At 37.2% G+C, this 27,772-nt stretch overlaps 4 protein-coding genes across 4 annotated transcripts; 3 read left to right on the top strand and 1 right to left on the bottom strand.

Annotated features, from left to right (window-relative positions):
• Positions 1 to 644: 644 nt before the first annotated feature.
• On the top strand, positions 645 to 2,834 carry LOC103323746 (ubiquinol oxidase, mitochondrial-like). The gene is made up of 4 exons (XM_008225757.3): positions 645 to 1,134; positions 1,225 to 1,353; positions 1,836 to 2,324; positions 2,572 to 2,834. The coding sequence occupies exons 1-4, from the start codon at positions 790 to 792 to the stop codon at positions 2,629 to 2,631; spliced, it is 1,023 nt and encodes a 340-aa protein (XP_008223979.2). The 5' UTR covers positions 645 to 789; the 3' UTR covers positions 2,632 to 2,834.
• Positions 2,835 to 3,395: 561 nt separating this feature from the next.
• Positions 3,396 to 7,390, top strand: LOC103323758 (presequence protease 1, chloroplastic/mitochondrial-like). The gene is given in 8 exon segments (XM_089047009.1): positions 3,396 to 3,893; positions 4,028 to 4,111; positions 4,267 to 4,343; positions 4,345 to 4,477; positions 4,542 to 4,669; positions 6,189 to 6,378; positions 6,646 to 6,847; positions 7,130 to 7,390. Coding segments are annotated over 6 exon segments (687 nt in total). The 5' UTR covers positions 3,396 to 3,893; positions 4,028 to 4,084; the 3' UTR covers positions 6,778 to 6,847; positions 7,130 to 7,390.
• Positions 7,391 to 10,815: 3,425 nt separating this feature from the next.
• NCED6 (nine-cis-epoxycarotenoid dioxygenase 6) lies at positions 10,816 to 12,798 on the top strand. The gene has a single exon (XM_008225756.2). It carries the CDS (start codon positions 10,871 to 10,873, stop codon positions 12,671 to 12,673), a length of 1,803 nt encoding a protein of 600 aa, XP_008223978.2. The 5' UTR covers positions 10,816 to 10,870; the 3' UTR covers positions 12,674 to 12,798.
• A 7,488-nt stretch (positions 12,799 to 20,286) lies between these two features.
• On the bottom strand, positions 20,287 to 27,754 carry LOC103323757 (PB1 domain-containing protein tyrosine kinase). Its single transcript, XM_089045214.1, has 10 exons — positions 26,342 to 27,754; positions 23,415 to 26,167; positions 22,990 to 23,340; positions 22,815 to 22,901; positions 22,572 to 22,724; positions 22,210 to 22,373; positions 21,981 to 22,128; positions 21,642 to 21,764; positions 21,438 to 21,525; positions 20,287 to 20,603 (listed from the first exon to the last, which is right to left on the bottom strand). Exons 2-10 carry the CDS (start codon positions 25,656 to 25,658, stop codon positions 20,416 to 20,418), a joined length of 3,546 nt encoding a protein of 1,181 aa, XP_088901340.1. The 5' UTR covers positions 25,659 to 26,167; positions 26,342 to 27,754; the 3' UTR covers positions 20,287 to 20,415.
• Between the last annotated feature and the right edge of the window lie 18 nt (positions 27,755 to 27,772).

Here is a 27,772-nt window from a genome sequence, read left to right as displayed (position 1 = left end):
TAAATATATGGAGTTATCCTACCCAATCCAATTCCAAACGAACTTGGTCAATTTATTTCTTCCTTTAACATGCTTTTTAAATATATGGAGTTATCCTACCCAATCCAATTCCAAACGAGAAATTTGGAGAAATAAAACATTTCAATGATGTGCTAATTACCAAATCCTTTCTCTTTTGATATAAAAAAAAAATGGCTTTACGTACCTCAAATCTATCATCTTTATGTTAATGACTTTATTCTGCATCATTATTTGAATGGAGATGTGCACATGCTTCCCCTTCATCATTATTTCAAGCTTATAAATAGCATGGTAGAGTATAATCACTTGTTTTTTTTTTTTTTTTTTGGTTGGTCAATTATAACAATACAAATGAGTAATAAACCCAATTCTAGACATGTATTTATATGCACTATTTAAACATAGAAACACACCCAAAATCAACCCCAAAGTCAACTTTTTGGGTGTGTTTATAAATGAATGTGTCTAATGAAATAAAGTGTGGGTGTTGGGTTTTTTTATAATTTCAACCTCCATTTTGGGTGTTTTAGTGAAACTCCCACAGAAATAAATAATTTTTTTCCATGATAGTTGAGCCCCAAGCAACAACGGTCTAAAATGGTTTGATGTTCCCTCGAAACAGACGATCAAAATCCCTTTCCAGCAACATCCTATTCCTCTGCCCTCCCAACCGCTTGTCCACGAAGACCCAAAATCACACAAAACTAACTAAGAAACCGTTCATTTCCAAAACCTCCAACGTTAACGATCTCTCTTGGACCGGAGAAGATGAACAGGATCGCGGTGAGGTCAGTTGTAGGCGGTCTGCGCGGTAGCCAGACCCAGAACTGCAACAGCTACATTTCCACGGCGGTGCCCCTCACGCCATTGGATGGCGCCGAGTTTCTGCATTCCCTGAAGGGTGACGTTTCGGGCGGCTTTTACAGGACGAGGATGATGAGCACAGTGCCGCAGTCTGCTAAAACGGTGGAGGAGCGGAGGGAGAGCAAGAGCTCAGTCTCCGATGATGCGAAGAAAGGAAGTGATAGGGTAGTAGTTTCGGATTACTGGGGGATTTATAGGCCGAAGATCACAAGGGGGGACGTGAGTGAGTGGACTTGGAATTGCTTCATGGTCAGGAGGACTACTCTGAAATCACATTTTCTTTAATTTTGTATTTAATATATGAATTAGCGGATCTTGAATTTTGTTTAGTGAATGTAGCCATGGGATACTTATAAACCGGACTTATCGATTGATCTGAGCAAGCACCATGTGCCGAAGACGTTTATGGACAGATTTGCGTATAGGACCGTCAAGGTTCTTCGGATGCCAACTGATATTTTCTTTAAGGTTTTGCTACCTTCTCCCTTCTTTTTTTTCTTTCTATAATTCTTTTTCATGTTATGTGCAAGATGACATATATTATTCTTTGTTTTTTTGGTAATCGATTTTATCATCCGTCTTATTTTGCTGAACATAAGTTTAGCTTGCTTGCTGCATGTGTTCTTGCAGATAATTTTATTTTGATGCCAATCCCTAGTCTTGATTTACCCGCGATTTAAGATGTTTTACACTCACTATTTATCATACATGACATGGTCGCTAGAAGGACGATTATAGAAGCATTTTATAAGAAGCAAACATGTTGTTTTGGTTAGGTATGTTATTGTTTTTTTCCTGTGTTTTGGTTACAGAATTTTACTGAGGACAGTGGTTCAAAGTCCAAAAATTGAACCACTTGTAATTGTAATGCATGTCAAGTTTGTCTCTTCTTTGTCAGGAAATGTGATCTGTGTAGAAGCTTTCAAAGTTACTGTTTTTTCATGTTTCAGAGAAGGTATGGGTGTCGTGCAATGATGCTGGAAACTGTGGCAGCTGTCCCTGGCATTGTGGGAGGAATGCTACTGCACTTAAGGTCTCTCCGCAAGTTCCAGCAGAGCGGTGGTTGGGTCAAGGCTCTACTTGAAGAGGCAGAGAATGAGAGGATGCACCTCATGACAATGGTGGAACTTGTACAGCCCATGTGGTACGAGAGGCTACTGGTTCTTCTTGTGCAGGGAGTGTTCTTCAATGCCTTCTTTGTTCTTTATTTGCTTTCTCCCAAACTGGCGCATAGGATTGTTGGGTATCTGGAGGAGGAGGCTATACACTCTTATACAGAGTATTTGAAGGACATCGATAGTGGAAAGATTGAAAATGTACAAGCTCCTGCAATCGCAATCGACTACTGGAGGCTTCCTAAAGATGCTACGCTAAGGGATGTTATTACTGTGATTCGTGCCGATGAAGCTCATCATCGAGATGTCAACCATTATGCATCTGTGAGTATTAAATTAAACACCTTTTCCAATTTTCATGCCTTTCATTGGTTTTACAATTTTGTTACTTGTTTAGATGTATTGAGCTCTGTTTTCTGTGGAAGCTTTCAAGATTCTAGTAATCCTTATGTTCCATTTTGTGAAGCCTATAATGAACACCTGTGTATGTATGTTTCGTGTTCTCCAAATCTTCTCATCTTTCGTCCTATTAATTCTGGTTTCTGGAATCTGTCTGTCTTTTTGTTTGCAGGATATTCAATTTCAGGGTAAGGAATTGAGAGAGGCACCGGCTCCCTTTGATTATCACTGAAAGTTATCTTGTATGCCAATAGTTAGAAGTGTTATGTCTTTCTGATATGAGCTATGTTGTATATGATGGATGAAGGCTATGATCTATACGGACATAAATGTGATTTCAATTAGATATGGGAGAGAGGAGAGAGAAGGGTAAAACAGTATGACGTTGGATTGAATTTGATAGCTTATATAATCCAAGTATTGATATTGAACAAAGTTGTTTCGGTTTTGTATGTGTATCTCTGATAGTTTACCGGAGGAGAGGCCTTCAATGGTAAGCTTACCAAGACGACATCACGATCTTACCCAAGGCTGTACATAGCATAATTCTTTTTTACTTTTAGCGTATAGCCGCCCGGCTATACTACGGTAGGTGTTTTTTTTTTAAAGTATCGCCACGTGGCTATGTTTTTTTTGACACTTGGGTCCCCCCATTTTTTTTCCTACTAAATTGTGTAGCTGTGCCATGCCGCGCTGCGCAGCGCCGCATTACCACGGAAATTTTTTTTTTAAATAGTATAGCCGCTCGGCTATACCGGGTGGGTCCTCCTTTCCTATAAAGCCGCGGCGGCTGTATGCTCGGTTATTTTACAAAATCGTATAGCCGTACGGCTATACGGTTTTACTATACTTTTTATTTAGTATAGCTGTTTTTTTTCCCAAAAATACCGACTAGCAAAATATTTTTTAAATAAGGGAAAAGTATAGCCAGGACGGCGATACTACAGCATATATATATTTTACACTCTCTATCCCTCTCAGAGTACCTAGATATGTTTGATGCAAGTTCAGCCGCAGATGACTCAACCGTTGAACCACAAAAATTATTTTCAGAACCAGTTAGGATTATTCAGAAATATCCTTCTGGTGAAGGTGGCGATTCAAAGAAGAAAAGCGCAGTATGCTTCAGTTGGTTGCTTTCTGATCAACCCCTAGACTAGGAGACTCAGGATAACGCTTGGCCTTTTGTCTATTATAATGTTTAGAACTCCCGCTTCTTTACTGAGTAAAATCTTGCTGGAAAGTTGGGAGAAGAAGTTTGTGTTGGATTTGATGTTCATTTACCTCAACATATATATAGTTATTGTATGAATGGTTTTCTGAAGATGACATTCAAAAGGTACAAGAACTAGTCATGAGTACAGTTAAAAAGTTAGCAGAGGAAGGTTTCGGTACAGATACGTAGAAGCGTCGGTAAATATATTGGAGTTCAACCTCAGGAAAAACAAAACAGGATCATTTCCTCGCGGCATGTTCTTAATGCAAAAATCCATTGTAAGATATGCCCCTTTTCAGTTTTGTGTTCTTTTGTGTTCTTTGTTTGTTATTTTCTGTTTTTGATAAAATACCTGCCATATCTTTTGCCCATTTATTCTTGGTCATGAGCTTAATACAATAATTTTCTGCAGGAGAAATGGATATATGACATGGATCCCTTTGGGCACTAAAAGTATGATAAGTATTTAATGGCAGTCAAAGCCAAGATACAAAAGGTAGGCTCTAAAGCTGCTCTCTCCTCTAATAGAGAAATTCATTTTGAACAATCCTCATCGAGTTGTCGTTGAATTGCTGGTAACGAATTCCAAATTTTTGTGCAAAACTTGCTTGCCATGTTCCCTGTACTCCTAATGGGTAAATTTTTTGTCAGCCTGATCCAGAGAAAGCTTCCAATGATAAAGCAGCTGAGAAAGAAATCCTGGAGAAATATAAATCAGGTATGACAAAGGGCTGAACTACCACGTGCTACGCAAGAGCTGCGACGGAAGGCGGAAACTCCTGACCCACCAGAAGTCTTGAGAAGTTTTCCAAGTCTCGTTCTGCAAGACATTGCAAAGGAACCCATTCCTGTTCCCACAGAGGTTATCACCTAAAACTTTTGGTTTAGTCATCTAAAAGTAAATAATAAACACCTGTGAAATGTAGGTTGGGGATATCCATGGAGTTAAAAGTTTTGCAGCATGAGCTTTTACTAATGATGTTGTTCACGTTGAAGTCGTGTTCGACATGAGCTCAATAGATTTGGCGCTTCTTCCCTTTGTACCCTTTTTCTGGTAAGATGTTTTCTTCAATATTTGTCACCCTAATTTCTTTATTATTACTGGTTTCACTGTGAACATGATACGTGCTATCCAAATTAATTGTTCTTGAAAGGGCGTTTACTTAGAGCTTTCTTTGTTTTCTATGGCTATGCCAGCATGCATTAAATGGTCCTGCAAATACTTATTTCTCGGTGATTTAACAATTCTATCCTCAAGCCTCTCTGATCTCTATCATCAATCTAATATACACAATACAATAGCAAAGTCAATGGCCTTTGGACCAAAATGGCATCTCCTCCGTCTTTGTCAGACGTATTATTTCAGTTTGTTAGTTTAACTTAGCTGCCTGTCAATAATTGAGAAAAATGGAAAGGCTGAACTTGATCCCCATTCTAGGCCACATCCCTCAGATAGTCAATAAGCCGAACTGATTCTCTCATGATTTTTTTTAAAATTGAATCTTGCTCTATTAGTCTCAGTTAAGAAAATCATACCCTCATTTCTTAAATCATGTTAGTGTTAAGGACAATTCCATTATTTTTGGAGTATAACTGTCCTATGGCGATTATTTGTATGTTCTTAAGAACACAAAACATGCCATCACATTTCTGAGACTCTAATGGAGTCGTAGAAATGGTTTCAACTTCAATTAATTACATAGGAATTTTGCCTAATTATAGCACTGTATTCATTGTTTACAAGTACATGTACATAACTATTACTCTCTTTTACTACCTATAGTTATTCTCCATGCCACCATACTCATGTAGGGCAATTTATTTTTATTGATTCTGTAAATACACAAGCGTGCATATTTCCTTCTGAATACTCCAAGACTTTCAATAAGACACTAATGTCATGTCCACTGGTGTCGGTGGATAATACTCATGAAAGAAAATACAATAAGAATAATGGTAGTATTAGTAGTAGTTGCAGCAACGGTGGTGGTGGTGTGAGTATCAAAGAAAGTTAGTAACTGTGATTCGATTCAAAGAAAAATGTCATATTCTTTGTAAGTCTGGGGAAGAAAATGTAGATCACTTTGCTCTCCTCTGTCCCTTTACTTTACAAATCTGGTGATATTTTTGTAATGAAGCTCATGCAAGTTGGGTGAATCGAAAAGGATGTTACGAGCTGCTAAAGGTATTGGGAAAAAGGCAAGTAAGCCAAAACTATGTGGTGTTGCAGAGTGATTTAAGTTTTATGGGTCTTATGGGTGGGTCTGGATGAACTTTCGGGTTGAGTTATGCTTTGGTCTGTCCTTTGGGCATTGTCATTGTGGAGTTCAGGGAGTCTTCCTTGTCAGCATTATTTGCTGGTTTGGAAAGTGTCCATAAGTAGATGTATTCTCTTTCAAGTTGGGTGAACCTTTTTTTTTAATAATGATGCTTCTGTTCCTTAAAAAAAAGTCCAATTAATGTTTGAACAACAGATTTTTCTGTACATGTTGCTTATTTAAATTCAAATAAGATCGTATGTAAATGACTATATCATGATGTTTTTGACAATCAGTCTTTGCTGGTTTTGACAGTCAATCTTTGCTGGAGATGGGTACAAAAGACTTGATTTTTGTGCAACTTAATGAGTTGATTGAAAGGAAAACAGGAGGGATATCAGTTTATCCATGGACATCATCTGTAAAGGGCAAGGAGGATCCTTGTAGCCATATAATTCTTCGAGGCAAAGCTGTGGCAAGACAAGCTGAAGACTTATTTCACCTGGTAATTTTTGCTTTTTCTTTTAAGAGTTAGCAAAGGAGTATTTACATTTTTTTTACTTCTCAAATAACTTATGTCAAGCACGCCTCACGTACTACCTACTTGGGTGTGCAATTTGGTTGAACATAGGTGGAATTGCAAATGATGTTTTATTTCTGTCTATTACTTCTTGGCAGGCGATAGGTATCCCATTGATTTAACTGTCACCCAGTGTACGTTGCTGTATATAACAGATAAAGGCTTTAATGCATGCATTTTGTGTTATTGCAGATCAATTGTGTTCTCCAAGAAGTCCAGATTCCAGACAGACAGATGTTTAAGCAGTTTGTTTCCCAAAACAAAGCTAGAACTGAAGTCATTATAAATTTTATTTTGTTGGTTTATGGAAGAACAATAAAGTGATTTTACGGATGTTATTACTGTGATTCGTGCCGATGAAGCTCATCATCGAGATGTCAACCATTATGCATCCGTGAGTATTAAATTAAACACCTTTTCCATTTTCATTCCTTTCATTGGTTTTACAATTTTGTTACTTGTTTAGATGTATTGAGCTCTGTTTTCTGTGGAAGCTTTCAAGATTCTAGTAATCCTTATGTTTCATTTTGTGAAGCCTATAATGATCACCTGTGTATGTATGTTTTAGCCTGTTTTCGAATAACAAGACAACCATGTTCACATGTTCTCCAAATTATCTCATCTTTCGTCATATTAATTCTGGATTTCCGGAATCTGTCTGTCTTTGTGTTTGCAGGATATTCAATTTCGGGGTAAGGAATTGAGAGAGGCACCGGCTCCCTTTGATTATCACTGAAAGTCATCTTGTACGCCAATAGTTAGAAGTGTTGTGTCTTTCTGACATGACCTGTCTTGTATATGATGGATGAAGGCTATGATCTATATGGACATAGATGTGATTTCAATTAGATATGGGAGAGGGGAGAGAGAGGGTAAAACAGTATGACGTTGGATTGAATTTGATAGCTTATATAATCCAAGTATTGATATTGAACAAGGTTGTTCGGTTTTGTATGTGTATCTCTGATAGTTTGCCGGGGAGAGGCCTTCAATTGTAAGCTTACCAAGACGACATCACGATCTTAGGCTGTACTACAGCATTTCGTTTTTCTTTTTAACAGTATAGCCCCCCGGCTATTTCCAAAAGTACCGCCCGCTATACTATTTTTAAAAATAAAAATACCTGAGTATAGCCGCGCGGCTTGACTTCGAAATTGTTTTTTTAAATCGTATAGCTACACGGCTATACTGGTTTGTTTTTTACCAGAATACGCTGGTTTTTTTTAAATTATAATTTTTAATAAATAGTATTGTCGTATATGTATATATACTGGGATCTTCTTCTCTTTTTTTCTTTTAAAAAAAAATTTTCTCTTTGATTTTCTTTTATCGATAAGAGTAGTAAGTTAGAGCATTATCCATTGCAAATTAGGCCGTTACCCGAGTCCCTATTGTTCTCTTTGATTTTTTTACTTTGTCAAAGTTATTACCCATATAAAGAATTTAACATTTTTCACATTTAATACTGGTATTATACACATATGTATGTTGTTTTTTCAATAATCCATCAGTTTTCTGTACACATCTTGAGCTTTGTGATTTAAATTAAACCCGATTAATTAATTATTTTTAAAATTTCAAATATCATATATATATTTTTTTGAATCATGCAACATAATATAGCTGCACCTCATCACGTCAGTAATCGCAGAATAATCGGAATTGGTTTGGCTATATACGAACATTGAAGTGAAATTAAAGTGCAAGCCAAACCAAAACACGTTTGTCTTTGACGCCCACGACAGAGGTAAAGAACATAAAATATGCGAGTGAAACCAAACATTTTACAAGCTGACGTATAATTTACAGGATAAGGCAAATTTCTTTATATTTGATGAAGAATTGGTATAAGCATTCTCGTACGTCGTAATTTCTTTGGGTTCTCAAAAACACAAAAAACCTCAAGTGAGTTTATATTTATCATACAATTAACATCATATATGTAATATTAGTAATTCATCAGTTATTAAGTGAACAAAACAATTGTATTTAGGTCATGTTTGGTCATTGAAATTGAATTAAATTATGAAATAAAATTGGATTCTATTGAATTATATTGAACAAAACAATGATGTGTTTGATACTACACATAATTACTGGTTAAATTAATTGAAATATATTATTACATGATCTAGTACGATCCATCTGTATAGATATCATCATCTATATGCGGAATTCAAAATCCTATTACATTTAGGGCCTACTAGAATTAGATATAATCCAATCCGAGTTATTTTACTTATACCATTATAAATCTTGTACAACCATATAATCCATCTCGTGAGCTGACAATGAATTTGCTCCCTTACACTCAAATTCAAATTTCGCACCCCCTTAGATTTTAGATTAAGTAGTTTAACCTATTGTTTGTATTAAAAAAAAAGTTTAATAACTATAAATAATAATAAATAAATAAAGGGAAACCAAGAAGCAAACCATAGTTTCTATGCACTAAAGAAAAATTGGAAATAGTCACTATTATTAGTTACTAAATGTTACCAAATAATGGTGACTGTTGCCATTATTTTTTTAAAGTGTTGTCATGGGTTGACTCTAGTCACTCCACGTGGGTTTCAATTGCCTGTAAAAGACACGTAGACAAAAGACTGTCCTTTAGGGCACGCGTTGAAATAGGAGAACGGCAAACTCAAACTCTAACCAGCCATGCAATTCAGCTCTCGATCGACTGCAAAAGGTAGAGGAAGAAACCAAGGGCTTGGAAATGACAATACATATATATATATAGGGAAAGTGCCATGCCGTGCACGTGGGTGACCATATGCTTCTGGTCATGGCTTTGCATTCATTTGCATGGAGGTCAAATGGACAAGGGAGGAGGTGGTCAAGAGCTCCTCACCCACGTGTCCTTGTATACATATGTCATTCCTAATTCATGCTTAGATCACCTTATTTGTTTATCTCCTTGTTTTTGTTTTTGTTTTTGTTTTTTGTGTGTGTTCTATTTCTAAATAAAAAACCAAAATTCAATTCAATGCTAGAGCTAATATGCATGATGCACACGCGATCCGATCCAATCCAATGATAAACATCTAACCATAATGGTGTCTTATATTTCAACATCGCATTGAGCCGTATTTGGATGGAGAAATTTAGACTTTGTTAATAACATTATACATTAGCTAATAATTGGAAGAACCATGAAAGTACTATATAAACGAATATCAAGTCTATTTAATTTTCTTAATCTTTGATCTCATTTATTGATACGATGAATTGTTTACGGTGAGAATCACCATTTATAGCTTGGATTTTAGGTTTGAAGTATCAGATTTTGGGCTAACGTAAAATTTAAGCTCTAAGAGTACTTACATCCATTTTTCATGGCAAATAAGAACAATAGCAAGTAAGGGCGGTTAATGTTCACATTAATAATATCTGCCCTAACCTTTTTTTTTAAAACTTTTTTACCCATCGACATGGCAACCTAAAGGCAATTATTATTCACATGAGATTATTTTTATTTATACGTATGAGATTAATAAATAAAAAATTTCTAGGTATTTATAAATAAATAAAACTCTGAATTTTGTGTTTTTTTTTTCAATTTTTTTATTTAATGACATCAAGTTGGCGTCAGCGTTCGTGGGCAATAGGTCGAGCTTATCTTGCCTTGGGTTTTGCCCGGACTTGATGGACCCCACGTCTTGCTAGAGCTAGATTTCACTGCTGGAATGGGTTTTGGGAGCCTGGAAAGCCTTTTGACTGGGTTAGACTCACTGCTAGAAATGCTCTAAAAGGTCGAGTTTACACAAATATTGAATGAGAGTTACGAATCTCTGCCCACATAAATGAAGGTATAAGAACTCAACCGACTGAGCTACCCACTGGCTTATATTCAGACCAACTTAAAACATCAAATGGATTCCCTATCTTTCACATTTTACATTCTAAACAGGCATGGCATTAACTAACAATCGTGTTTGTTTCATCAATCTCATCTTACCATTAATCAGGCACATTAATTTGTTTGGGAGTGATACGTGTCATTGTATTGTTCATATATTTACTACGTGTCAATTATAAGTACCTCCTTGGACTGAGAAAGCAAAAGATACTTACGTGTCCACAAGTATCTTCTACATTGCACCTGTGTAATTTCCTTCCACTTAGGTTTGTTTCTCTTTGAACTTTGAGATTTTTGTTTTCTGTATATATCTTTGAAGGTTGAACAGAGAAGAAAAACTACACTCATATGATCTTCAACACTCTTAACGATCGAGATCAAGCAAGAACCATATATATATACCACGTATCACTTGCTGGAAATGTGACCTAGACCCCACTCAACACACTTTCCACTTCTACTATATATTCACCCTTCTACCCATCTTATTCATCACACCTCTCTCTCTCTCTCTCTCGCTCGCTCTCTGTGTCTCTCTCTAAAATTGTAGTTATGCATGCCTCTTTGCACTTCACCACCACCAACACTCCTCCATCCTCTTCCACACTTTCCAAAAATTCCATTCAAATTACTCGCTCACCCACAACACAGATCACATGCAAAATCCTCATCAACCCATCCAAGAAAACCCTACCCCAGAAAACCCAAAAACCTCTATGGCCAAACACTAAACCATTGTTACCACAAGTGAACCCTATCAAACCCAATATTCACCAACCTCGCCTAAACCCACTTCAAAAATTAGCAGCCTCACTCCTGAACACAATAGAAACCTCACTGATAGAGCCTCTAGAAAAGAAGCAAAGTTTGCCCAAAACCATTGACCCGGCGGTCCAAATATCCGGTAATTTCTCACCGGTTCGGGAGTGTCCAGTTCAGTACGGTTTAGAGGTGGTGGGTCAAATCCCAGATTGTCTACGTGGCGTTTATGTCCGAAACGGCGCCAATCCAATGTTTGCGCCGGCAGGCGGACACCACTTGTTTGATGGGGACGGTATGATCCACGCGCTCACTCTAGGCTCAGCTAACCGAGCCAGCTACAGCTGTAGGTACACCCGCACGAGCCGGCTAGAGCAAGAAGTCAAGATGGGCAGGTCTATATTCCCGAAGCCGATTGGTGAGCTTCATGGTCACTCAGGACTGGCTCGGCTCTGCTTGTTCATGGCTCGAGCCGCAGTCGGCTTGGTTGACTGCTCTCGTGGGACTGGCGTGGCTAATGCCGGCTTGGTTTATTTTAACGGACGATTATTAGCCATGTCCGAAGATGATCTTCCGTACAATGTGAAAATCAAGGGTGATGGTGATCTTGAAACAATTGGACGGTTCGATTTTAACGGTGGGCTGGACCGGCCCATGATTGCTCATCCCAAGGTGGACCCCGTAACGGGTGAGCTCTACGTGCTGAGCTACGACGTGGTGAAGAAACCGTACCTCAAGTACTTCAAGTTTGGCGCGAGCGGGACAAAGTCACGTGACGTGGACATCACGCTAGACCAACCAACTATGGTGCATGATTTTGCTATAACCCAGAACTATGTGGTGATCCCGGATCAGCAAGTGGTATTCAAGTTATCCGAAATGATCAAAGGCGGGTCGCCCGTCATCTACAACCCGAACAAGACGTCTCGGTTTGGAATTTTGCCTAAAAACGATGTGGATGAATCGGGGATTCAGTGGATTGACGTGCCCAATTGCTTTTGTTTCCATTTGTGTAATGCATGGGAGGAAACTTCGGAAGTGGGTGACCCGATTATTGTTGTGATCGGGTCGTGCATGGACCCACCTGATTCGGTGTTTAACGAGCACGAAAACAACCCAATTCGGGCTGAATTGACGGAAATGCGAATGAATTTGAGGACTCGAGAATCAAGCCGCCGTGTCTTGGTCCCGGGTTTGAATTTGGAAGTGGGGCAAGTGAATAAAGAGGTGGTAGGGCGAAAGAGCAAGTATGTGTACATGGCTATAGCCGAGCCGTGGCCCAAGTGTTCGGGCATTGCTAAGGTGGACTTGGAAACTGGTTCGGTGACTAAGCATTTGTATGGGACCGGCCGGTTTGGGGGTGAACCCTTTTATGTGCCGAAAAGGAAAAATGATAGCATGGGAAACCATGTTGAAGAAGATGATGATGGGTTTATAATGGGTTTTGTGAGGGACGAGGTTGATGAGAGCTCGGAGCTAGTGATATTGAAAGCTTCAAGCATGAAGCAAGTGGGGTTGGTTAGATTGCCCGCTAGGGTTCCATATGGATTCCATGGTACATTTATTAGTGAACAAGATTTGAAGGAACAGGCATAAATTAAGTGTAGCAATGCATGTGTATACTTATTTAGGCACTTGTGTGATTAAAATAGTGTCCCCCAAGAATGTAAGTAAATTTCTTCACTACATGAATTATGTGTACGTCGAATAAGTTTGATTTAATCTAGCATTATGAAAAATGGAACCAACTACACATGAAAACTCATCTATTGCGGAAATGTTAGTTATATCACATTTATATACCACATCTTTAATAGAGATGGATTCCATTGTATCGGTAAATTCCACCTCCATACAAAATATAGTTTGCAAATGCGTCAATACCAAAATTGTTGTGGGGTGTGGCAATAGAAGAACATTGGTTATGTGTACGTAGTACCTTACTTTTTGGGTCAACAAATAATGTCATTGTAGATAAGAAGATGAGGATGCAGTTCCTAGAACAATGCGACCATAAAACAAAATAGAAGATCCTATAATAATAAATAAATAAATAATCTTCACGATCAACCTACTCATCCCATGCCACTTGGCTAAAGTTTATAAACAATCAACTAGCTATTTGATTAGGATGAAGTAACTAAAACCTTTCAATTTAACATGTTTTTGGTGGTAGGTTTAAATTGTATAAAATTTTCAAACATTTCAATTGAGTGTCCAACATATTGCAAAATACCACTTCCGTTGGGTCCTCCATTGATTTAAATGTTTAAAAAATTCAGAAAAAAAACAAAACAAAACAAAACAAAACAAAAAAACTTTTTTTACTCTTCTCTCTCTCATTCCTGTCCCCCACCAACACACCCCATCATGATGCCAAGTGGCGGAGCCACGTAGGGACCATAGGAGTCCCAGGCGCCTACTTAACTCTCTCTCTCTCTCCAGCAATTTCACTCTTCTTTTCTTTCTTTCTCTCTCTATGTGTAAATAATTTAATGTTGTGTATATGAATTGAATTGAATATTGAAAAATGATACATATATACAACAATCATAACTTGATGTGTGAAAGCCGTAATTTAAAGCGTATTTTCTGATTTTTTTACTTTAGCTATACGAGAACTTATAGTGTTTATGCTCTCATTCCCTTTATTTTTATATTTTGCAAGATGGCTCCCTCTAATCTCAATTCCTGGCTCTGCCGACACTTGCCATACACAGCTCCTCTCACGACCCTCCCAAACTCAATTCCACGGTGAAGCTCTCTCTCCCCCACACCTTTTCCTTTTTCTTTTAATTTTTAATTTTATTAATTGTTTTAGTATTATAGAATCAACTTGCTAATTTACTCCTAAATTTAACTGAGAAATTGAGCCAACTGACAAAAAGCATTAATAGTGCAACTTTTATTTGCCTATGTATTTTGTTTCCTATAACGCGCTTGTATACCTGCTAATTAATCAACTAAGAAGGTTTTTCTGAATAAGTTACTAATATTTTTTATAGTGCATTTTGATAAGAGAAATAAACTTGTAATTTAGATAAAATTCAAAATTTCTAAATTTACACAAACCAATTCCCGTGTTTGGATAACAAAACAAAGAAATTTATAAATTCCGCGTGGGAAAAAACATGGAATTTGGAGGTCATAAATCCCAACTTTAAATTCTATCTAAATAGTCTTCATTTCTAAAATTCCAGGAGAGATTGAGTTTTAAAAAAAAATAACTTTACAATTAAACATTAAATTACATGTTTAAATATGTTAGTCAAACACTAAATTTTATAAATTCTAGAATATTAATTTGCGTCATTTATGAATACCTTTGTACTTTTAAATTTCCTCATCCAAACACATTTAGGTACCAAATATTCACTCGAGCGAGCATCAAGCGAAGAAACTCTAGGAGCCGCTGCTCTTTTGGGGCCGGTGACTTCCCATCCCCCTCCTTTCTCTTCTCCTCCCTTCCTCCCTCCATCCTTGCCCCTCCTTTCCTCTTGCTCCTTTTGTTTTGTTTTGTTTTTTTTTGCAAACTTGGTTGTGGCTGTCTCTACTCTTGTAGATTTTCACAAAAAACCATGTCTTAGCGGGCGGAGGAGAGTTAGAACGAGAAGCTTCATATCTAGGGGTTTATTCCCCGTCGATGCTCCTCTCCTCTTGGCAGATCTTGTTGCCTCTGTTATGGATTTGAATGGCTTTGGTTGTGCATCATTTGCAAAGCAAAGTGTTGCTGCTCCTTTAGTTGGTGTTGTTTGGTTTCTTAGATTTGGTTTACTTTGTTATTAAAGTCTAGAAACTCTATGAATTGTCTGGTTTTCTCTTGTAATTCCCAGAAATTTTGATGTATTAGTTAGGTGGTCTAGTTTCTCTAGCAAAGTTATGTTGGTTAGCAGTCACGTTTTGTCCTTAATGTAACTGACTTGATCTAGGACAACTTAGAAGGTAGATAGGGGTTTTTAGACAAGTTCTTTGCGATTTATTTTCTTAAGATCCTTTTAGCTCTAGAGCTTACTCTAGTCACTAGGGAAGCTTTACCCATGTCCGTTGTATTACTAATCGAGATGGCTTTATATGCACTTTTTTAATTGATCTAATAAAATACTATGGCTTGTTTGGTAAAAAATAAAGAAGTTGAAAATAGAAATGTTGTGGTCATATATGGCCCTTGTAGATAAAAGATTCCCTGATATAAGAAAGTGTGATGCCAAAGTGTTACCCAAAAGAAGCATGTTTATTTTCTCATACCTAATTGTCCTTTTTGGGAATTTTCAGTTAATGATGTTACACAACAAGTTTTGCAAGGGGCTTATAGCTCAAGTGATTAAGAGTATTTATCTATGCATCTGAAATCCTAGATTCAAAAAAACAAAATAAAAGGCACATTATACGAAGTTTGTTTTAAGGTATGTCATTAATTGCGTTTCAAGGACACTCGGGTAATGCTAATATATCAGAGCATGAATAGCATGTTCTGATACTATATTAGAATGTGAGTATTTAACTAAAATTCAATTGGCACCAAGTAGAGATGCCCAATATTTTTAAACACCAAGGCAAACAAATATTATATATCACAACAGGAAACAAATAATGAAGATGCCCAATATATAATTCATAAGGGAAGTTTTTGAGAGATTGCATTGTATATATTATGCTTCTGGCACTTCGCCATTGCATTGATTGAAATGGCTGAGTTGGCTATAGATGACCAGTATTTATATATGATGCATCATTCATTACGTATGCCAGCACAATCACCAGTGGGTTTCCATGGCTCCTTTTCCCTGGCTCTTAATATTGATTACCATTTAATCATATTTTAGGCATCATTTTAGTTCATGATTATGCTTACTTTACTGATAATTAGCCAAGCTTACCTTGTTATAATAATGTAAACATAATATGTTCATTGTTTTCATCCGAAAAAAACAAAGTTGGGATCCACCGAAAGAGGAGGAAAAGGGACAGCAAGATTTGACTATGTTGACACTTGAAATGGGATTGAGACAATGTGTCCTGTGGTAACGATTATGTTTGCCATTTTCTTTTTGCATGTTCAATGGGCTGATCAATCGAAAGTCTAATAGAAGGGGTTGACTTAAGCTGGGGATGAGAACCATTTGACTTGGAAAGCATTTGACTTGGAAAGCATATAACCCCACACACTACCCAATGTTGGAAAACAAATGGCTTTAAATAGAGTACTTTTTTGAATGCGATAGATTCGTAACCAGTTGACAAATGGTACATAAAATATCATTGAAACTTTTTAATAAACTACATACATGTGAAGAAATATCGACATATTTAGTATCGTGTAATTGTGTTTGCACTAATCATCTAGCTTTCCCCTAATAACCCATCAAATAAACAAGGTTTCTAAAGTCCGAATGAATTAGAGCATCCAATCAAAAATTAATTCACAATTAATATAAGTAGCCCAAGTGTGAGCAGCTAGCTAGCACAAGCCAAACGCTGATCAGTGGCCGAACATCAAGCTGACAATTATGGAAAAAAAATGTCAACGCTTCTACAACCGCAAAAGAAGAGAGGGGTCGAGGATCAGAAGCAAAAAGTTGGTTGGTAGTCTTTCTTTGGCAAGTAGCTTAATTAGATGATTGAAAGTCTTAACTTTTGGATCAATTGATTGCTTAAAGAAATAAATAAATAAAAAGGCGTATTATAGTAAGCAAATTAGCTAATTAGCCCAATATCCGTGGCGGCATATAGTAGCTTTTCAATAAGTTGCAGTACAATGTGATCATGGAAAATGCATACAGACCTTTGTGTTTATTTCTCTCACTCACCTATATTTTAGATCTGTTTCTTTATGTAAGTACTTTCACATTATGTGTGGGGAAAGACATACACAAAAGTGTATGCACCGTGTGACATGCAAGTTATGTATAATTAAAATATAGACCGGTGTTCCTATTTCTTAGTTTTGTTTTAGTCTAATAATTTTCAAAAACTTTTTAGGAGTTTGTTGTGCTTTATTTTCTATTTAGGATTTTTATTTATTTTTAACTTTTGGCTTTCGATATAGATTTGCGGTTGCACGGCGAATCTGTATTATAGGTATGAGTACATGTGCTTCTAGTTGTTGAATTGGGGATTTAGTCATTGTTTGAGTTGTGAGTGATTCTCTCCATATCAATTCAACATGTTGTTGTGTTTGATCACTGAAGAAGTTTTATCCATATTCAGCGCATAATTGCTTTGTACTTTTATTTGTTTATCAATATTATACTATTTCTTATTTTCATAAAACTATAGACCTAGTTATTTTGTACTATCAGGACAATTGCTAATCCTACACTATGCCTATAAAAGCACACACTACAGTGGTGCCTTTAGCAACGTTATCTAAACTTTTGGGGGGGACAGGATAACCAAAGCAATGCTGTCGAGTAATGCCTTTGCTTTTATAATGCTTACACATTAAGATAGGACTAGCCACTAATCTTTCATGTTAGTATATTTTCTTTTCCATTGGTGCACAAGTTTTTCAAGAAGATGATACCGCCATAGATAGGATAGGACAATTGGACGGATAGATAGGCAATGGCGGTGGTGAAGTATTCTTGGATTTGAAGAGCTTTTCTTTCGCAATCACAATTATTCTGCTAGGGCCAAGCAAAACAATAAAGGTCAAAGTATATCTATCTATTTTTTAGGGTGTTGAGACTATGAATTGCACATGGTGGACTTAAAACATTACTTAAGGCTCAGTTGGGAGTGATTTCAAATAGACCAGAATTACTTCTGGGAAGAAGCACATCTCATGTGCATCTCCAAAAAATTCACTTTTAGTGATTTTAAGTGGTTCTGAGAAGAAGCACATTATAAAATCACTTAAAATTATTTAAAGTAATTATTTTGAGAAGAGATTCTCCATAAAAGTGATTATTGGCCTCTCTAAAATCACTCCCAAACAAGCCCTTAATATTTTAAAATATCTTGAGTATCTTCACTTATTGTCAATTAGTTTTCGATTAAATGCTCACGTTTTAATACGGTATTAGACTTTAAAAGATCTTAGACCTCTTCATCCATTGTGAATTGATTTTGGATTTGATACTCACATTCTAATATCTCTCAGCCCATGTCACACCGTATAATTATGACCATCAAATAGTCAAGGCTATCAAGATATTGAAGTGTTTTTCGGGAGCTGACTGCCAATCTCCATACTTTTTCTTTACCCATCTTCTTTCTCTATCTATTTTTTGTCAACAGGATCTAGCCCTATATAAAGGCCTTGACTAACCTGTGCTATAGCCCATGTGACTTTGTCTTTTTAAGCCTAAACTGATACACCCATCGCACCCAGTGAATAGCCCTGCACTGCACTGTCATAATCCCCCTTCACCTTTTTTCCTCTCTTTTTCTTTTTGGTACAAAAGGGGCCAAAGGCCAAACACCAAAAACCCCTACTTTTATTTTTTTGGTCGAAAACAACACTTCTTATTTCCTTTTTTGGTAAAAAATACCCCCCCTCCACTTCACATACCCCTGCACGTAGAGAATATAAAAGAACTATGTACTAGATGTGTTTTGAAGGGTAAAACTCATTACGCCATCATGATTAGGCATAGTCTTTTGTTATCAATGAATTTCACTTAATACTGTCAAGTTTGATAGCTATGTGCGTAAGGTAAATTTAGCTCACCCCAATTTGAAATCCTGGGTCCGTCTTGCAGATCAATGGTCTCAATTTGGAACCTCCATGGCATCTTGATAGTGTGTATGTGAGAAGCCCCCATTGTAATTTAGACTATTGCTTGTATTAAAAAAAAATTATTTATTTATTTATTTTTCACAGTGCTTACACATGATATGCAGGACAAAGACTATGAGAATATATGGTTGGAAATTGATTGCGAAGTTTACTTAATATATTAGATAGAACGAAAGAAAGATCTCAAACCTCCCATTCACATGTCAAGGATATTAATAAACTACGAAATTTGTCTTCGGTTCTTCAGTGCAAAAGTCATCCCAACAACTACATATGCAAGTATAAAAGAAATAATTCATCGTTGTAAAGAAACCCATTGCAACTGTAAAATGGTAGTGAAAGCTTTCCAACAAAAGTGACTTCACCGAGATAAATTCATAGGGAAAAATTCGAGAACAGATTAAACATATTGTTTCTATTGTTGTTTGAAAGAAAATAAAAAGTGAGACGATTCTGGTTAGATAATTATCAAATCATCATGATTAACATAAATATCCGCTTGTCATTAAATATTGTTGATAAAATGATTTTTCAGATTCAAAAAGCTTCGTCTTTTTCATCATATTTGAATGCATGTTTTTCTGCATGTGTCTTTCCCTAAGTATAAATTTTTACATTCACTGGTTTGGTTAGCACCTATGAAGCCCCAACTCTGACGGAGAAAGTTTAACAGATCTCTCAGCTTTGTGCGCTTGTGTGTGGGCGGGTGTATGATTTTTTCTTGGTCACGAAAGGTATGCCGTGAGCCAATCGACTAAGATCATTTCAGTTGATTCATATTGGTCAGCACAGGAATTTTGCAATATAGTGTAAGGCCCTAAAACTAGGTAGCTTGATGCCCAAGTTAACTAATTCAAGGTTCACAGATATATGTCAGGGATGTTATTGGGTTTTCTGGAGTGGGAATGACCACTTAATAGAAGACCGGGCAGTGTTACCCCGTTTGCTTCATGGAATGAATTTGAGGAGAAATCGTTTCTCATGTCATTCTCCAAGGAATGGGAATGGAAGATTCATTTCCCACGTTAGGTAATGCTGGAAAAGTAACCGGGAAATATCACTTTATTTCTTTTCCCATGTTTGTTTTGAGTAAGAATGGAAGACAAAGTTTGTATAAATTTTCAATTATACCCATATTAAATCAAATAAAAAAAGAATGTATTTAATGATATATTGTAATTCTAAATTGTTAATGGGGATAACATGGTCATAAAAAATATGTATTTAATGTTAGCTCATTTTCCCAAACTTTCCCATGATGAGGGAAAACAAAACCCAAGTTGGGAGGATGACTTCACTTTCCCCCCTACTTTCCCATGAGCCAGTCAACGCTTTCCCATACGTAGACTTACCAAATATGGGAAAACAATTGATTTCCCATTCCCAAGTCTCATTTCCCATGAACCAAACGGGAAGGATATTCAAAAGGTCCGGGCTGCCTGGAGCCATATGTAATAATTGCAACCAATGGAAAAATTTATAGATTTCATTCATGTATTCAGTCTATGAAGATCAAAATTTACAGGAATATTAATTATACTAAGTGTTGAAACTATTTCTATGTTAGTGAGTCTGACTTACATGAGGATTTTAAGTTTCATCTACTTGCAAGATTAGGGCGCTTTTTCTGGAGTGCCATTGACATATCACGCAGCCTATGTGTAATCTCTGTGAATGACGGGCGATCAGCAGGATCCGGTGACCAGCACTGTTCCATTAAATTTTTCCACTCAGACTCACAACGCTTTGGAATAGGAGGCCTCAGTGTGTTATTTACAATTCCCCCTTCAATGAAAAGACGATAAAACAAAAATTTGTCAAAATTTGTAAGAAAAACCTCCAAAAAGGACAATGTTATGTCTACAAATCCTGGTAAATAAATAACAAATCAAATCTTTTTGAAATGAAGACCATGTTGCAAGGTACAAGGCATAGGCAAAGACAAGGTTCTATTAGGAAAATTAAAATTTTCAGATATGTGAGCTAGATACAGATCTAGTTTTACTAAGGCATGGTTTGGTAACATATAGCTATCCTCAAAATGAAAACATTTCACAATACTTCAACTTTGACATCGCTTTTTAATATGATGAAGAAGCTTAGGTTTCTTCTTAGATCTACATGAAGGTCAAAACTCTTCTGATTTGAAGTGGTCAAGAGAATCTAAGTAACTTCTTTTAATTTCTTAACACTGTATAAAAGTATAACTCATTGAATTGTTTCCCAAGATGGTTGATCCAGAAAAAGTTGAGGATTGAATTACTTATCCTCAATCAGTCATGAGAAGGGATGTGTGGATATTTATGTAGGAAAATGCTGAAAGCATACATTCTTCGTACGGGAAAATGTATGGTAAGAGTTACTAGAGCACGGTTCATATTCTCGCTGGAGTAGTTGAAGTAAATTTCAAGAAGTGGCTCCCTCCAAACAATCAAATGAACTCAAATTCTAATTACTACATTTTCCCACTGGCAGTCTCATACATTGAAACTGCAGAGAGTTATTCCTTCATGAGTTGCCTTCCAAGGACATCAGTTTTTCAGAAAGGAGTCTCTTGAGGAGGCTTAAGAATGAACTTAGAAGAGACAAACATTTAAGCAATAGGCTAGAATAACTTACCTATGATAGCACCGCAGTGCATGTTAGCATACGGTTCCTCCCCAGTCAGGATCTCCCACATTACAATACCAAACGAGTAAACATCAACCTATTAAAGAAGGAACACCAAAAAGATCAGGTTAAAGAATCAGAAATGCTTGGCTTCGGATCCTACTTTGCTCAATCTCCCTGGCAAAAGTGATTGGTTATATTCTAATTCCTAACCTTCTCGGAGACCCGGTTACTGCTTCCATTTAATAATTCTGGTGCCATCCACGGAAGGGTTCCTCGTACGCCACCAGATACTAGTGTGTTGCGTTTGATTCTTGACAACCCAAAATCTCCAACCTGCAAAGCAGATAACCACCCTAGGAGAACTGTATAATGCATCCTATATACGAAAAGGCATTCCTGACTAGTAAATAAAAAATGGACTTTTTGAAACAACTAATTGTTAACAGCTCATTGAGAAATATACCAAAACTAGTAATTAAGTTTAAATCCACTGTCTAAACAAATATGGAAGAGGGGAAGGTATGCAACATATTGTTTTTCACCAATTACCTTGCATATGGGACGTTCAGGATCCCTCAGATTAACAAGCAAATTGTCACACTTCAAATCAAAGTGGACAATATTTTTCAAATGCAAATACTCCATGCCAAAAGCTGCGTCCATTAAGATTATGAGCCTCTTTCGACGATCAAGCACTCTGCAGAAAGAATCGACAGACTACATAAATCTATTTCAAGTTAGAGGATATATTGAACGAAATAAAAATGGATGAACTAACCTATCCTTCCTTATTAGAACATGTCTCAGTGATCCATTCACCATAAATTCAGCTACAGTTTCCAATGTTGCCCCAGGCCCATCAGGCACCACCCCATAAAATGCTACAACATTTGGATGGTGAAGGGTGGACAGAATCTTTGCCTCTCTCCAGAAGTCTTTAGTCTGCCAAAACAAGTGAATTTTTCATTTTCATTGCGAAAAGTATCTTAAACTTTTGGATCTACATTTAACCCCAAGCCATTTATATATACTTCAAGGAATGGGAAGCTGTAACATCAATTCAGCACATGAACATCACAACCAGAACTGAAACAGATAAGAAACTCCACTGCTTGGACACTAATGAGTTCGGGGACTCACCAGTCGCTCTTGCTCTGATGATCTGCCCGAGAAACAGCTCTTTTTTATTCTCTTAATAGCAACATCTGTTCCTCTCCACTTCCCATGATAGACAGTTCCATATGTACCAGATCCTAACTCTTGCAGTTCTTCGAGATCATCATTCTTTATGATCTGCCAAACAAATTAAGCATCCATCATATGCTGAGAAGAGATAAGTAATATCAGATCACGCATAAATCCATCAAGATAGTCGTTCTCAACCTGCAAACCATAGATGCCCGCTTCCATTTCAGCTATTGCAACATCGCTAATAGTTTCATGCCTATGATTGCCATCAGCTCTCACACCCTATAAAATAGAGGATAGGAGCTTAAGTTTACCACCAGACACATTAACATAAAAATCTTAGCTTAAATTTAATAAGGAGTATGTTTACCTTGTCATCAGATTCTGGAGCTGTACTTCCTGTGTCTGTTTCTCTGGGAGACGAACATTCATCACTGTCCTCATCTTCTATATTTGAGACATGATAGGCCACTTTAGAGGAGGGGATACCTGGCGGTGTACTATTAGTTAAGTCCTCAACAATAACCACTGATTCCTTCGCCTTGTTGTCATGATGATCATCCAAGCGCTGTGACTGGACAGGGATAGCATCGTCACACTTCATTACCTCAGAAGACTGTCTGCTAAGACCTACGTTTTCGACCACATACTCAGGATAATTCACAGGGTCCTTGTCAAGGGGAGAATATTCTCCGTCTGAAGCAGCACTTGTAGCCAATTTCTGAAATAGGTAGAACTTATTAAGAATTTTTAGAAAATATTTTTTACAAATCTGCAAAGGGAAAAAATACTTACATCTAAGAATTCCTGAGTGGCAACCCTGCTGATCCCTGGTTGACCACTTATTCTCTCAGTTGTAGCACTCTGCTGATCCATTGTACAACTTTGGCTCCTAAGAAAAAACTGAGAAGTTGTGTCAAATTCGTAGCCTTGGAGACCCATAGTATCTTTAGAACCTTCATTTTCAGAAATTGGTAAACCAGAAACCCCACCTCCGGGGAATTGTGAATCATCTGAAGATAAGGAAACACTGCTCAGGCAGTTCACATTTTGAACCTTCTTAAATTCCATGACAGTATCATTTGATATATCATCAACACTTCCTTCAAATTTGTTCCAGTTTTTATCAGCACTAGTGTCATTCCTGTCTGTCCGGTTCAACATCCCCAGACCTTGTTCCTCCTTATATTGGTCAGGTTTCCTGATTGTGAATTGATTACTATATTCAACCATTTCATGTTTCCCATCAACCATGTCTTCCTGTTGCACAGGCCATTCTTGCGAGGATCTTTGCATCTTCAATGAAGGTGAATTTGCTCTTCTGCATTTCAATGAGGACACTGGGACAACTTCTCCTTCTGAGGACCTCTGAACATGTCCATGCAACTGAGAGTCAGAAAGTACTGCATGCATTATTCTGTGATGAGAAGCATCTCTGTCATCAGACCCTGAAAATAATCCCACTGTAGGATGAGAAACAGACTTTTCAGATTGTAGGGCCTTTTCCAGAGGCACAAGTCTCTCAGAGTTCATACCACTTAGACCATACTTTGGAGAAGGCACAGAATTCTCACTGAAGCTACGATTGTGGGAGTGCACATTCTGGGACTTTCTTGCCCGGGAAGTTTCAGCCAAGTATTTGTTATGATGATGGTAATTCAACACTGGAGGCCCATGATGAAGATTTTCATTATAGCCCACAGCATCCAGATAATAGGTATTGTCACATGGAAGTTTTTCCATAACAGAGGGAGCAATGCCTCTGTTACCATCACAATATGGTCGATCCAAATAAAACTGCACATTAGAACTCTTGGGATCTCTATGTTGAAGTGGAACAGGAGATATGGGAGGGGAGTGATTAAAAGACTTCTTTGGGATCTGAAGAGTAGCTAGGAACTGAGGAACAGGTTTAGTTAATGTTCCCAACACATTTGAGGAACTGGGACTATAATCTTTGGTCTCTAAATATGTGGCTGTAGGAGATTCTCTACGAAAAGTTGGACTATAATCCGAGGTATTTCCAAACTGGCTAGTCTGACTGGCCAAACTTTGCCCACTGGAACTTTTCCGAGGACTTGGGTCTAGCATGCCATTAACAGCAAAAACAAATTGGGAGTCGGCACCAATTGGATGCGTTACCCTTGCTTCCACAGAACTTGGGCTCTCAGTTTCATTTAAAGGAACAAGAAAGATCCGCAATCTTTGAGAAGTTCTTTCTAGCTCAAGATATTCCTCTATCATATGATGAAGGTCCTCATCTGAACACACAGATACAAGTGCATCAAGATCCTCACCAGGAAGTTGGTACTTAATAGTGTGAGGTTGGTTACAAATTGCAAAAGTCTTATTCATTAGTTCCTCCAAATTGGTGCCTTTGCGAATAGATAAAATCCGTGTATCTCCACCCACATATCTGAGCTTCCCATCATTTGGCCTTGGTAATATTCTTCCCCCAAAGCTGCAGAGAAATTTCATTTTGAAAGAGAAAGAACCTTCAGAAAATACTTGACCATAAGGATGGTATGACTGAGGGGATTCCAGTACATAAAGAGGTGGAGTAGTTGGTTTTCCAATAACCCGATCACAATTAACTTCATCCAAAAACTTACCTGATACTTGCCCAATAGCACCATATTCCCAGTGGTATCTGCTTATGTTACTAGGATAAACAGTTTTCTCTATGTCAGCCACAAAGCCGGTAGCAGCCGCTGGACTAAAATCTGAGAATTCTGAACTGCAGTCAGAATCTGTTCTCCTTAGTCCAACAACACCAGCGAGATCCTCATAAACAAGCTTATGGTTTTTATTTAAATTAAAACCCACTCTTTTCGACTGGCGCTGATCAACGCCAGTCATTACTGGGGCTAATCTTCTTTGTGAAATACGATCCTGCAGAAACTCCGCTGAAAATTCCTCACCAGTCTGTGCACAAATATTATTTTCATTGTCATCTGCAGCACTTTTGTTACTTCGATCATGATTTATTGTATCTTTGCAGAACTGTTGACGAGAAGTACCAGGAGCCTCACTAGTCATGGTCTCAAAAGGAGTTTACTTCATTTGAGGCTTCACATATGAGCATTCTCTGGCGTTCAAGCTTTAGATCCTTGATGACAAGTAATTAAAAATCTGCTTCTCCAAATTGAAGTACATAATACTAAACACAAAAAACTTGTTCTATATAAAAACTCATCCCATGATGCAGCTATAAACACTCTCTAGCCTCCATCATATATCTTCAAAAAATTCTTCTTTTGTAACGAAAGCCGCAGTGAGCTTGACATTGAATGCCAAATTACTAAACTGTGTACGAAGTCTTTGATGGGTCATCTCCATACTTCCTGTCTTTATGAAAGTTACCTTCAAGAACATCCAAAACCAACAAGATCATGCATTTGTGGAAAATTAACCATTACCAGGTTCCTCAATTCCATAATGAAAGATAGCCCCCAAAAAAGAAAGGTGCAAAGATTTTCATAGAGTTGAATCTCAATGAAGAACGCCTTTGCATAACCAAACCAACCCGATATTGCTTTCCTTTCCACCTAACCAAACAATTAAGAAAACCAACCCAAATTTCCATTGTTATGCTTTGTACTTTTGACAAACATCTTGTCATCAAGTATTTAAGAGAACATGAGAATGAAAGCTCAAACATGAACATGCAAAAAGAAAATGAACATGAACATGGAAAAGAAAAGAAATAGCAAAATGGGTACCTTTATGGTCGTAAAAATGCGCTGATCAAGCTTTGAAATCAAAGCTTAAAGGCTGTTGCACTGGTATTTCAACATTTTGGGTCAAATCAGAAAGAAACAAAAAAAGATAAAAATGGATTTGGGTTGGGGTTTTGTTTGTTTTGAGAGAGAGAGAGAACGTTGCATAAGGGTCGGAGTTGAAACGACAAACAATACAAAGGATTACGCGGCATCATTGCAGGGAATGGAGGGAAAGGAATAGGCCTAACTGCTAAACTAATTTATGAATCTCTCTTCTTTTTCTTTTTTTTTCTTTTTCTTTTTATCTTTTTCTTTTCATAGATATTTTGATTAAAAGATCTCACGGCAAAGCCATTTTGATACACAAAATAAAGTAGATAAACAGAAATATACACAAAAATAGAATGTGAGTTAAACTGAAATTCATGGACCGAAGTGTGAGGCTTTTAGGCCTCGGACGGGCTATTAAAATGAACCTCATGCATCGTCATAATTTTTGTTAAAATACAAATGATAGTTTAAACTATAAATAGAGGTGGGTTTCACAAAGTAAAGTCTTTTTCCAATGAGTTAGACCCTGTTGGCCATCCATTATCACATTTAAATAAATAGTTTTGGATTATTTGAATTTTGTATATTTTTTTGTTTGTATTTAAGTTGGGAACTGTTATTAACATGTTAAAATAGTTAATATGTACTCCCTTAGTCAAAAAAAAAGAAAGAAAGAAAGAAAGGGTGCAAGATGAGTATTTTGAAGTGCTAACAACTGTTTCTTTTTAATTTGAATGACACTTTTGTTGTATATGACTATTTGAGTTTTGAGTAATGAGTTTGGTTCGGAAGATTTATTTTTTGTTCTGGTGGCCGCTGCCATTGGAGCTTCAAGCCCTCCACAAAGATTGAGCCCTTTTGAATTCTTGAGTTTTGGCACTTAATTTGTGATTAAAGAAACTAACTCCTTGTGTCTAAAATAAGAGCTATTACCAGGGTTTTAGGTCATCAATTAGAGCATTTGTAAGGGCTCTTTTTCTCTTGTTTAATCCTACTTTTTGCTTGGTCGGAGGTGCAAAGTAGGCTTGGTGGAAGAAGATACGGCCGGTTGCTTTTGGGAGGTGCAAGACCTCACTGCTTACTGCAAATCCAAGGATGATAACTTCGGAGTCCAGGTTGTACCTTCCTGTGGAAGACAACTCCGGCGAGTTTAAGATCGATGCCGAGAAAGAAAACTCTAGAGAGTTTAAGATCAATGCCGAGACTCAAAAGAAGTGCAGTTGGACTATGCTTGAGGATGGTGTTTCTGGTTATGAAGACTAGTTTGGTTCGGACAAAAAAAATATTAAGAAAACAGAAGATTTTGGAAGAGGTCAATATTACTCCACCCTTTGTTTTAGAGTCCTTTGAAGTGTTAGTACCTATCAACTTGGAAAGCAT

The sequence above is a fragment of the Prunus mume genome, linkage group LG2 (genome assembly GCF_029339155.1).
Source record: "Prunus mume cultivar Tortuosa linkage group LG2, ASM2933915v1, whole genome shotgun sequence".
NCBI classification, from domain to species: domain Eukaryota; kingdom Viridiplantae; phylum Streptophyta; class Magnoliopsida; order Rosales; family Rosaceae; genus Prunus; species Prunus mume.
This window is presented reverse-complemented; position numbering and strand designations above follow the sequence as displayed.